The sequence below is a fragment of the Thamnophis sirtalis genome, unplaced genomic scaffold (genome assembly GCF_051295495.1).
Source record: "Thamnophis sirtalis isolate CommonGarterSnake01/CBP01778 unplaced genomic scaffold, rThaSir2_p1.2 scaffold_11, whole genome shotgun sequence".
Classification (NCBI taxonomy): domain Eukaryota; kingdom Metazoa; phylum Chordata; class Lepidosauria; order Squamata; family Natricidae; genus Thamnophis; species Thamnophis sirtalis.
The window spans coordinates 385,453-397,894 of record NW_028261391.1 but is presented as its reverse complement, the minus strand read 5'-3'; the positions used below and the strand labels follow the sequence as shown (position 1 = coordinate 397,894).

General features: G+C 50.7%; 1 protein-coding gene across 9 annotated transcripts in view; it reads left to right on the top strand.

Annotated features, from left to right (window-relative positions):
* Positions 1 to 437: 437 nt before the first annotated feature.
* OPA1 (OPA1 mitochondrial dynamin like GTPase) overlaps positions 438 to 12,442 on the top strand; it is a 48,970-nt gene continuing 36,965 nt past the window's right edge. For 5 of the 9 annotated variants that reach the window (XM_087724993.1, XM_087724990.1, XM_087724988.1 and 2 more), the window contains exons 1-5: positions 438 to 554; positions 2,816 to 3,134; positions 5,956 to 6,052; positions 8,560 to 8,667; positions 10,026 to 10,076. In XM_087724993.1, the coding sequence (XP_087581119.1) occupies positions 514 to 554; positions 2,816 to 3,134; positions 5,956 to 6,052; positions 8,560 to 8,667; positions 10,026 to 10,076 (616 nt within the window). In that variant the 5' untranslated portion in view covers positions 438 to 513. The remainder of the gene's footprint in view (positions 555 to 2,815; positions 3,135 to 5,955; positions 6,053 to 8,559; positions 8,668 to 10,025; positions 10,077 to 12,442) is intronic. The other 4 variants (XM_087724995.1, XM_087724992.1, XM_087724994.1 and 1 more) reach the window with 1 other exon arrangement.

Here is a 12,442-nt window from a genome sequence, read left to right as displayed (position 1 = left end):
CCTTGAATGCCAGAATTGGGCTCTGTGGCGCCACTGAATGGGTAAAAGCGGCAGAGCGGCTGGGAGGGAGGGGCTGGCAACTGAAGACAACCTGGGCTGGCAGGGGATTCTGGGAACTGGAGTCCACCCATCCCAGAGTTGCTGAGCTTGAGCAAGGCCCATCTGCGGTCTAGGGCTGCCGGGGCTCGGGCATCGCAGGGGCACCGAGGAAGATCCTTTGGGGAGCCCCTCTCTGTGCAGGGTCTTCGGGGCAGCAACCGGGGGCGCCGGGAGTGAGCCAGGGGCGACCAAGGGACCCGAGACCGAATTGGAGCGGCTTAGCGCCGCCCCTCTTAAACTTTCATGAGTCTACGGCGCGGCTCGTCCGCCCAATCGCGTCCCCGCCCGGAACCTGGCGCGCAGGCGCAGTGCTTCGGCGGACGCTCGGCCGACGGGCCGGAAGCGGAAGCGGCTGAAGGGCGAGGAGGCGGGCGGCGGCGGCGGCGAAGGAGCGGCCAGGTCGGGCGGCGCAGGATGTGGAGGGCCCGCTCGGCGGCGGCAGCGGCGGCGGCCTGGTTAGTGCGGGGCGCCTCCAGAGAGCCGGGGCCGTGACTCCCGGTTCCTGGTGCCCGGCGGGGCTGAGAGGCAGGCGGGGGGCACCGGGAGCGGCTCTTCTTCCGGCCGCCCAGTCCCTCCTCTCCCCGCTCAGCCGCGGCGCCTCCGAGGCTGCCAGGCACGGACTTCTCCCCCCGCCCCCCCCCGGTGTTGCCTCGCGGGAGACGCGAGGCCGGGGCTCCTTTTGGGAAGCTGGGAGGCGGCCTCTCGCCCAGGCCCGGCGGCGCCTCCTCCATCGCCCTCCCTGCTGGGAATGGTCAGGGCATGGCGGGTGGGGAGGAGGCTCTGCGGTGCCCGTTGCAGGGAGGATAAGAATGGAATCTGCACTGCTAAGCAAATTAAACACCCACAAAACGTTTATGAAGCACTAAGAAATCCATTTAATAGCGGAAAGGAAAGGAAACGCCCTGGAGAACCGAGGTCCCAAAGCTGCCGTCCCCAAGAAAGAAAGAAGGGGAGAAGCTCCTTGGATGGGAAGAGAAACGTTTTCCAGGGAAACAAAAATCCCCAAGACGGCCCAGATTCCCTTTGGAAGAAGCGCCTTTGGGCCCCCCGGGGGCCTAGGAGGATGGAGACCCTCCCATGGACACAGGGGGAAGAGAAGCCCCCCCCCCGGAAGAAGGGAGGGGGATCTAATGCTTGTCTCAGTCATCCGGGCCCTGCTGGTACCAAAGGCACCTGGGTTTCCCTTGGAAACGCTTCGCTTCCCATCCAGAACTGAAGAAGCTTCTTGGATGAAAAGCAAAATGTTTTCAATGGAGGGAAATCGAAAGTCCAGTTCTGCCTTTTGGAAAAAGCACCTTTGGGGCCCCCAGGGCCTTGGAGGATGGAGAACCTCTGTAGATACAAGGTGAATCTCCCTCCCAGGGACACTGACCCAGTGGGAAACAGAGAGAGAGACCTGGTGATGTTGTGGTTATAAGGCCCCAGGAGACCATGAGTTGAGACCAGCACTCCTAATGTTGGATCCCCTTGGCTTTTTGTAATAATGTAATAATGTGGCGTGCATAATCCCACTTTCACAGGCATTATAATTAGCAAAGTTGTAAATCTACAGTATGTTTATAAACATGAGAATGAGAAGTTATTTCACTGCCTCTCTGCAGCTGACCCTTTGGGAACTGTAGCATGCTGAGTTCCTGACTCTCGTGTGACCATTGCAAGCCAGATTCCTTGGAGGTTTGTTAGGCTACGTCTCTCCCTTGAGAACCTGCTGAGAAATTCCAGGGCTCTCCATCCCGACTGGGCTTTTCAAAAGGCCCCTGGACTTCTTTTGAAAAGCTCCTTTGGGACAATCGGGACCTGGACGACTGAGAATCTCCACAGACACGGAAGGATCCATGTTGTGGAAGGCTAAGATTGAATCACTATGAAATAATGTGTTCTTTTTAATTCGCCATTGATTTGGGAGTGGTACTTTCTGCATGCAAGGAAATGTTATCCTGGGGACAGTAGGGAGGCACAGTCTCTATGTGGGATGGTTTTGTGAGACCTCTAACCACAACTTTGCTCCCCAAAAAGGAAGCAGAGGATGGTTAGATTTAAGATTTAAGATTTAATTTATTTGTATGCCGGACTCAGGGCGGCGAACAATTCCAAAGGGGAAAGGGGATACAAACACAATACATATAATTAAAATACACAAGAGTCATACAGCCACACGATTCGAGAGGGGAGGGGAACTCATCAACCCCAGGCCTGCCGGCACAACCAGGTTTTAACGGCTTTCCGGAAGACCTGGAGAGAGGCGAGGGTCCGGATCTCCGCGGGGAGTTCATTCCAAAGGGCCGGAGCTGCAACAGAGAAGGCCCTTCCCCGGGTGGTAGCCAGATGGCATTGGCTGGTAGACGGAACCCGGAGGAGGCCAACCCTGTGCGATCTAACGGGTCTGTGGGAGGTAATTGGCAGCAGGCGGTCTCTCAAGTAGTTGGTTGCAGCACAGATTTGGTGCTTTTTTTAAAAAAGCCCCAAAAGTCTCTCAGGGACTCTTACGGGCTGCCTGCAGCTACTTTTTTGAGTTCCCCTCAACCTGGATGCCTGAGTCATCCTCTGAAGATTTCCCATGGCCTCCGGGGAAATAGCTGTTGATGGTGGGTGGGGTGGGGGGACTGCAGAAACTCCACAGGAAATGTTCACATTCGGTGACTTTGAACTGCTGGTACTCGAGACTCTGAGGAAGCAAGAATCCTGCTTGAATAATTCCGTGTTTCCTGCCTTCTAGCGCTGCCTGTCAGAACTTGGCCAATGGGAGCCTCAGAGCGAGAGGGAAGCTGCCGCTGCAGAAACTGCATCCTATTTCACGGAAAGCTCATCATTCCTGCCCTCCCATTTCCAAGCTGCCCAGACTTCGGTCGCGGACGTGGGCAGCGCAGTACTCCACCCTCGGTCGCCTTCCCTTGCGCAACTCCAGGCTGCTGCTTGCACAGTTGGGCCGCCAGCCCTCCAGGAACTTTTGGGTCGCTCGGGTGGCCTCCCGGCTGCTGCGGCTGCGCTACCTCGTGCTGGGCTCCGCCGTGGGGGGCGGCTACACAGCCCAAAAGGTACTCGCTCTGCGTCCTCGGGGGCGGCTGGTGGTGGAGAGGCGGGTGGCCTGGGTAGCCTTTCCCATAACGGAACGGGGAGGGCGGGCGAGTGGCTCTCTGCTTCCGGAGGACCTTTTAGATTCGCTTGTAGGCCAAGCGGGGTTACGCAGGTATCCCGGTGGATTGTCTTTTGCAAAGAAAAGGATTCCAAGAATTAAACCTTTCTCTTCAAGAACAGCAACGTCGATTCCGTACAGGTAGTCCTCCACTTACAACAGTCCGTTTAGTGACAGCGGCACTGAAAAATGTGACTTCTGATGGTTTTTGACAGTGGCCACCTTTGCAGCCTCCCCAAGATCACATGATCCAAATTCAGGTGCTTGGCAGCTGCTTCACATTTATGACCTTTGCTGTGTCCTGGGGTCACGTGATCCCATTTTGCGGCTTTCTGATAAGCAAAGTCCATGCGGAAGGCAGAGTCAATTTACAAGCAGGTTACTGATTCATCAGCTGCAGTGATTCATTTAACTACTGTGGCGGGTCTAGGTTGTAAAATGAGGCACAGCTCGTTTAACAAATGTCTCACTTAACAACGGAAATTCTGGGCTCAATTGTGGCTGCAAGTTGAGGGTTACCTGTGTAAATAAATCATTTCCTGACATCAAAAAGAAAATCCTCACCAGTTTAAGTCACATTATGAAAACCAGTCTCTGTTTGGCAGCTATTCATTCTGACTATGTGTCTATAGCTAAAGCCCCACCTTGTCCTGGGTCAGTCCCAGTTTTTTGTCTCCGGATACCTTTAATTCAGAAGTTTGCAATATAAAATAAATTCGTCATCAATCTTGCTCAAGCTGGTTTGGGTTTTTCTTCATGCCCGTAAGATCTGTGGCAACATGAACACTTTTTAAAGCAAGCTCCAGCAAATGTTTGTCTTCCTTGATGGGCACAGGGCATTTTAAAATAATCGTTCATTTTTCATAAAATAACAAGCAATATTAGATTATCCTTTGGCTCCATTCCAATCCCACGATTCCCTGACCTCTGTGTGAATCTTGTCAATATTATCACGTTCCGTCCCCTCCATCTTCTGTTCTCAGCGCTAAACACATCCAGGTCCTTTAATCTCTCGTCACAGGGCTTAATTATTGGCAAGCTTTGGTTGGAAAGTGATTTTTTTCATTTCCGTTGTATTTGTGAACGGTCGCTGACCAAGGTAGTTTGCTAAACAAGGAGTGGCTGTGTTTCAAAATACCCTTGCTAAGTCTCCTACCCTCTGACATATATCCCTGTGGGTTTGATTTTCTTAGTGATGGGTTTTCCTCCTGTTAAAGAGAGGTTAAGCCTGGCATATCCTAAGCTCCTTAGGGATGCCCTGACAGCTATAATAAGCCTTTACCCAGTTCTGAATGGCCACTGTAATTAGATTCCAATTAGGTTCTGAAGTCTGGCAGAACGGCAGCCCAGGAGGATGGGTCCCCGCCCCAAGTCCTCCTCCTCCTCCTCAACCTGGACTCAGGTGGGGGAGTCGGAGCAAAAGTCCCCAGTCGGCCTTTGTAAGGTTTGAAGGCCACCCATCAGGATGGGAAGGGAGCTCTTTCTACGCAGGCTGCTTCATGTAGGACAGGTAGTCCTCGCTTAACAACGAGTCACTTAGCAACCATTTGAAATTAACGACAGACCTGCCCAAAACTACGTGTGCCCCTGTGGTCATGTGACCGCATTTGGCAACCTCTATGGCCCTCCTGTGGTCACGTGGCTGAGATTTACCACTGGTTTTTGCTGGTTTCTGGCAAAAAATGCCCACAGGAATAAATTGATTTGCTTAACGACCACTGCATTCACCTAACCACCACACTGTTGATTTAATAACCACTGCAAAAAAGTCCTAAAATCACCTCCAGTCACATGGGTGACATATAGGACCTTCATCAAATACGATGGAAATTCTGTAGTCCTTTACGGTCGTAAGTCGAACACGGCCTGGATGTGGGCTTGACCCTTGGCCTGGTAGATCATCCCTTTGTCCAAAAGCTCTGCTTGGTTGTGAGCCACCTAAGTCCCCCTCTTGGCAAGACGGGCGGAAGAGAACGATTGGAGAAACAAAAGCCACCGTCTGCCTTTCATCAGCAGCCATTTCTCAGGCGACTAATTGGGCTCAGTAAACTAATTTAGGGGGGGTGGGGGGGGGTCTCGGGGGTGGCGATTTGATAGCCAGAAGGCGGCCACCTCGGATGCCGTCCTGCCAGCCACCTCGGTCTGCCTCTGCCGCCCCGGTGCTGCTGTGCCACCTTTCCAGTCTCAAAGACACGTTCAGATGTTAACTTAAATCAGTGGATTTATTCCCTCGTCAGTTGATCAGGGCTGGGTTTTCTGGAAGGTGGGTAGTCCTCAGCTTACAACCGCAATTCAGCCCAAAATCTCTGTTGTTAAGTCAGACGTTTGTTAAATGAGTTTTGCCCCATTTTACGACCTTTCTTGCCACAGTTGTTAAGCGAATCACTGCAGTAGATAAGTTAGTTACGTGGTTGTTAAGTGGATCTGTTTTCCCCATTGACTTTGCTTGTCAGACGGTCACTAAAGGGGATCACGTGACCTTGGGACACGGCAGTGGTCACAAGTATGGGCCAGTTGCCAAGCATCGGGATTTTGATGACGTGACTGTCACGGGGATGCTGCAAAGGTCGTAACTGTGAAACATGGTCCCAGGTCACTTTTTTCAGTGACGTTGTAACTTTGGTCACTAAATGAAGTGTTGTAAGTCGAGGACTACCTGTGCTTTTTCAAGACTTTGTGTTATGGATGCAGAAACCTGATTTCCTTTTTCCGGCCTCTTCTAGACCTACAACCAGTGGAAGGATTCCTTGCCGGACCTCAGCGAATACAAATGGATCGTTCCCGACTTCCTTTGGGAAATGGACGAGTACATCGACTTCGGTTGGTGCTTCATTTTCCTGTCGCCCCTGGCCGATCCCATCTCTTGGGTCCTCCATGGTTGCTGTGGGGCTAATCTGGGGTACACACAGCATTGCCACCCTTGTTTTCTTTAGAATTCAGTTCTTCGTTTCAGAAAAGTTTGCTTATGGACTTTATACAGCCTGCCTCACTTGTGGCTCTGGGCAGTGCACGGAATTCAGAGGAAATCTGAGCGATCCACATATTTCCCCCGTTCCGCTGCTCGTTTTGGGCTCTGTGGCAAAGGAGGCGTGGAGGATAACGTTCCCGGTTTATATCCTCTTCTGTCTTGTTGGTAACGCACACAAGACATTTAAGCTCTTTTCCATTCAGGGAGAATCTTTTCTTGGCTGGAACACCACTTCAGAGCCACGCAGGTTTTGGCCTGGTGCTGCTGCACAACCGCTGCATTCTCTCTCTTTCTTCCTGTACTTTATTTATTACTATCCTATTCAACAGGCTGAGTAAATCAGGTATCATTGTCAAGCCAACAAATGGCGTGTTTTTCAGAGTATAAGACGCACCAAGGTTTTCAAGAGGCAATTTTTTAAAAAAAAAGTTTTTGCACTCTGCAAACCTCCCCAAAATGGCCCATTTTTTGTGAAAATTGCTTCATTTTTTTCCAAAAAAGGGCATGAATAGCCCTTAAGAGGCTTTTAGAGTGCTCTTGGGAGAGGGGCAAAAATGAGAAAAAACAGCCTGTTTTTTGCTAAAATGAGCCTGTTTTTGCCCCCCAAAAAGGGCATGGATAGCCTTTAGGAAGCTTATAGAGTGCTCCTGGAGGCTGGCGGGGCAAAATAGAGCAAAAAATGGCTGGAAGCCTCCTAAAGGCTCTGCATGGTCATTTTGGTGAAGGGGGCGGAAGGCAAAAAATGCTGCATTCAGTGTATAAGATGCACCCAGATTTTCAGCCTCTTTTTTGAGGGGAAAAGGTGTGTCTTATACTCCGAAAAATATGGTACATAATAAATAAGCCTAAACCAAGACTAAAATTACTTTAAAAAAATAAGAAACGGGAGCATTAGGATTTTAAAAAATCATTTCAGTGGATTATTTTCACTTTTATCTCAGCTGCTTATAGAAATGTTATCTTCTTTCTCAACATTTTACTTTAAGATTTTTATTAGCATTTTGTTCTAGTGAAGGCAATAAAAAAGAAATAACTTCGAGAGGGAGGAGAAAACATGCTGCTCCACTGATAGTTTTACTAGATTTTGATTTTATTTTGCTGTAACGTTTTATAAATTTGCTTTTTTTAAAAATTGTAGACCAGTGTTTCTCAACCTTGACAACTTGAAGATGTCCGGACTTCAACTCCCAGAATTCCCCAGCCAGCATTCGCTGGCTGGGGAATTCTGGGAGTTGAAGTCCGGACATCTTCAAGTTGCCAAGGTTGAGAAACACTGTTGTAGACTGACTTGTATACAGATAGTCCCACACTTACGACCACAATTGAGTCCAAAATTTCTGTTGTTAAGCAAGGCATTTGTTAAGTTGAGTTTTGCTCCACTTTATGACCTTTCCTGCCACGGCTGTTAAGTGAATAACTGCAGTTGTTAAATTAGTATCACGGTTGTTAAGTGCACCTGGCTTCCCCCTGGACTTTGCTTGTCAGAAGGTCGCAAAGGGGGGGTCACGTGACCCCGGGAGACGGCAAACCGTCATAAACATGAACCAGGTGCCAAGCGTCTGAATTTTGATCACGTGATCAGGGGGAGGCTGCAAAAGCAGCGACTGCAGGAAATGCCCCTAAGTCACATGTTCCCATGTCGTCGTAACTTTGAACCGCTCCCTAAATGAACTGTGTTAAGACGAGGACTTGTATTAATATTATTTATGGATGATTAAATTTGCATCTCGCTGTTGGGCCGACCTTTACATAGGTGACGTATAACAAGAACGGGATTTCCCATTCCCCCCCTTCCCCCAATTCTCATCATAAAAGAGGCGGCTGCCCTTAGCCTCTCTCTGCCAACAGCAGCCCTCCGTGGGTGGCAGCGGAATCGAATCCTTCCAGGGCCTCAGCTGCCCCGTTCGCAAGAGCTCCGGGCCTGCCTGGGTCCAGCTGGTCTTTGGGGGAAATGCTGGGCTCTTGTCTCCAGCTGGAGGTGAGGCCGTCAGGTCCCCCCACCCCACCCCACCCCCAGCAGTGATCTTGTGGCAAAGTGCGTGACCTGCCCTGCCCTCCCACGGGTAGAAGTCTTAGGGGTGTGTGTGTGTGTGTGTGTGTGTGTGTGTGTAGGGGCCATCCGGGGTACAAATGAGCCGTTCATTCTGGGCGTCCTGAGAGCTCAGACTGGCTGGTGCTGGTGGCCCTTTGAGGGTGGAGACCGAAGGCCCCCTTGGCTGGCAGGGGGAGACCCAGTCAGATTTCATAGTGTCACTGCCTGAAACGCTCTGCAAAATGCAACAGGTTAAACGGAGGCAAAACTTTTTTTTTTAATTACAAATCTGGAGTTGACTCCTTTTCCCGTCTTCCTTGTTCCTAGAGAAACTTAAAAAGGCTCTTCCAGATTCCGAGGAGCTGGCCAAGCTGATGCCCGACTTCCACAAGATCAGCGAGAGCTTCAGCTCCTTGTCCGGCTTCTTCACACCTGGTAAGGGAACTGTTTGATCCCCAAGCGGAGCGACGTGGAAGGAGAAGCTGGAAAGGGAATCGTTTTGCATTTCTTAACCCCATGAATCTGAAACTCTGCGGGCGGGTGGGTTAAGGGGTGAGCATCGTAGGCCTTGTGGAAAACAGGAGGGCCTGATCTCCCCTGCAAACAGCCCCACTGCTGGATCCCCCAGCTCTCTTGAGGCCCAGACAGCCCAGGAAGAGGGTCCTGCCTGGGAGAGGCCACCTGTCCAGAGAAGGTTAGTCTCCAGGAGGAGAGAGCAGTAGCCCTTAGACATATATACCGCTTCCCAGGGCTTTTACAGCCCACTCCAAGCGGTTTGCAGAGTCAGCCTATTGCCCCCCAACCATCTGGGTCCTCATTTTACGGAAGGTTGGAAGGCTGAGTCAACCTTGAGCCTGGTGAGATTCAAACAGCCCAATTGCAGGCAGCCGTCAGTCAGCAGAAATAGCCTGCAGTGCTGCACTCTCAGCACTGCGCCACTGTGGCTCCTGATGATAATGATGTTGATGGGCATCTGTTAGCACTAGCAGTGGCATTGAGACCTATGTACCACAGTGCTTTTCAGCACTCACTGGGCAATTCACAATGTTTTGCATCTTTCCCCCAACCGTCTGGGCCCTCATTTTACCAACCTCGGAAGGGCGGAAGGCTGAGTCAACCTCGAGCCGGTCAGAATCGAACTCCCAGCCATGGGCAGAGTTTGCCTGCAAAGCTGCCCTTAACAATTGTGCCACGTTGGGCTCTTTCAGGTCACAGGCCCAGAGGTTTCGTCTCGGTTTTTGCTGTGAGGCTGCCCCTAATGCACTCCCCCCCCCCCCCGGGAGGTTAATCCCTGCCCTGATTCTGCACCTTCCTCTTCCTCAGTGAGGGCGCTCTCTATGGAGGCCGCATTGAGCATTGGCCTAACCATGCCGGTCAGCAGATGTGATTGTGGGAAGTGGGGGGGGGCGGAAGAGAAGGCAGCAGCTGGATGGGGGGAAATCTCCAATGCCCTGGTGTTGCAGAGGGGGGGGTATTTAGGGTGGGGGACCGGATGTGTGGTGAGGAAATTCAGATTTTCAGAGTCTCAAGTTCTGAAAGGATGTTCAGAAATTCAGGGCCAGTAGATGAGACCCTCCTATGAACTTCCAATTTTGGAAATTGGACCGGCCCCTTTTTCCCTTCGTGGACCCTCCTTCTTCCCCTTGTCGATACCTCTTGGTGTGCCGTCTCTGAGGAAGTTGTGGTTGTGTCTGTGTGGCCCTTGTTGTCGGTCCTCCCAGGTGCTATTGCCTCTCCTTTGCCATTTGTAGTGTTTATAATTTTCTTCCCCTCCTTCTGCTGGTTTCTCACAGGTCACAATTTGGTTAATGAAGTCATAGGAGCTTCTGATCTACTCTTGTTAGGTGTGTAAAATGCACTTTTCTTTACTCTCATTTAAATATTCCTCCCTTTTTCAAAAACTGTGATGACAAATAAACTGCAGCAATCGGAGACCGTGGCTCGGTTGAGGTGGATTCTTTTATTAGAAATTCTTCAAACTTGGGAATTCTTGAGATCTAGTCTTGGTGATCCCCAGTCAGGCTAATAGAATTGCCTTTCCCTGATGGTATCAGTTGAGTTTCTCAGTTGTAGAAAACAGTTTTTAAGAAAAAGTGAAAAATCAATGCCTGAAAATTCAGGGCCTTTTGGAAAAAAAAATTATTTCATTGATTTTAATTTGCCCCCATAACCACTCAAAATGACCAGTGAAGCAGAAGGGGAAGGTCAGTACATTTTATCTTGAAATAATATTCAAGGGCCCTCTTTCCATTCAGATAAATAGCAACAAGGAAAGCCATTTTGGTGAATTTGGTGAAATGTAAATTGCAAGCCTGCAGTTGCTGAAAGCGTTTATTTTATAAAATGTCCCATTAATCATGGAGAATCTGGGCAGATATTATATCACATAATACTATATAGTTTAAAATATGCAGATGTTCACTGTTGCCATCTCAAATACTCATACTTTTCAGATGTGAATGTAGGTTTAAATTACAAATGATGCAGAAATTACTATTTTTTTGTCATTTCATTATTGGAATATTGAATATCATTATCAAATTCTCTGATTTTCAGTTAAGACTATTTTAAAACACAATATAATAATGTTTAATCACCTTGTTCGCTCATGGAGGGGTGAATCGATTTCTAATTCTTGGGGCCAAAACCAAAACCCACCCACCCCGATTTGGCCCCCAATGGCCCCTGTCCCAGGATCCGGACTTTGGTCTTCTCAAGCCGTGCCCCGTTTTTTACCCCCCTCCGCCCCACTCTGTGGTTGAAGCCAAGGAGCCTTTTGGATTATTCCTGCCTCTTCTCTGGAGGAATCCTTCTCTCCCCCCCCCCCCCAGCCCCCTTCTGATGCCTGGCCTCATTTCTGCCCTGGGGAGCAGCTACTGGCACTGGGAACGGCCCTTCCGGATCTGCTGACGGTTCATTGGTGCTTGGAGTGCCCCCCCCCCCGATCCTCTGCCAGATTCCCTTCCTCTGCAGCTCCGTCTCCCCTTTCTTCCCCTTTCAGAGTCCTGGGTGGTCTTCACCGTGTGAACGATTCACATTTCTCAAGGCCAGGCTGTCATCCTCCCTATTATTCATTTTGCTCACATTGTATTTGATTTATTTCTTTTGTTTATTTGATCGTATGACGGAAACCGTACCGTGCCTATCTGTTAATATGGCCACATTAAGACCGCCTACAGCAATGCTCCTGCATTCCCAGAGAGGCGTCTCTGGCAGAGTGAAGACCCCAGCATGGTTGTAAGGAAGGCAGTGGGGCCCCCAGCCCTGTGGGGTTGAAAGGTGGACGCCAGGAGCTTGAATTACGCCACCGTGTGCCAATCAAGGCAGCCTCTCAGACATGGCTGTGTCTGGGTTGCCCCCGGACTTCCTCCCAAGTCAGCCTGGGGCAGGCAGAGGGCACCTTCGCCCAGGCTGCCCCAGCCACCTCCAGAAGGGGGACACAGGCAGGGTGGGTGATGCTGGGCTGAGCCTCCTTTGCCAGCCTCCCAACTGGGGGTCCTGCTGGGAACGGGACTTAAGCTGGGCCAGCTTCACCCAGTGGGTGGGGAAGGGAAAAGCAGCAGAGACGCCTAGGGCAGGGCAAGGCAGAAGGGGCAACTTCTACCCCCACCAGCTGCCTGGTTCGGAGCGTCAGCCCTGCAGGGAGGGTTCCCTTACAATTTGCCTTAATTCCTGGATTGTATTTGTGGGTGGGACCCCCAATTAATCCCATGCCCTGATATCCCAGCTGCTTTACAGACCTATAACCGAAATCCACCAGGGGCTTTAAGGCAGGAGTCTCCAAACTTGGCAACTTTAAGACTTGCAGACTTCAACTCCCAGAATTCCTCAGCCAGCCATGCTGACAGGGAAATTCTGGGAGTTGGTCCACAAGTCTTAAAGTTGCCAAGTGTGGAGACTCCTGCGTTAAGGGAATCCAGCCCGGCTGGCAAGAGACTCCAGGGAGAGATGGGGGAGGGGGGCAGGGAGGAAAAAGGGGAGCCGTCCAGCCTGATGTGGCAGCCCTAGGTCATCTCCTGAGAACATATTCCAGTGTTTGAGGGGCTGCGCCAGAGAAGAGGGTGTGTGTGTCAACCTTTTCTCCAAAGCACCAGAAAGCAAGGATGGAAGCAATGGATGGAAACTAATCAAGGAGGGAAGCAACCTGGGGCGAAGGAGAAACTTCCTGACAATGAGAACAATTAACCAGTGGAAGGGAAGTTGTGGGTTT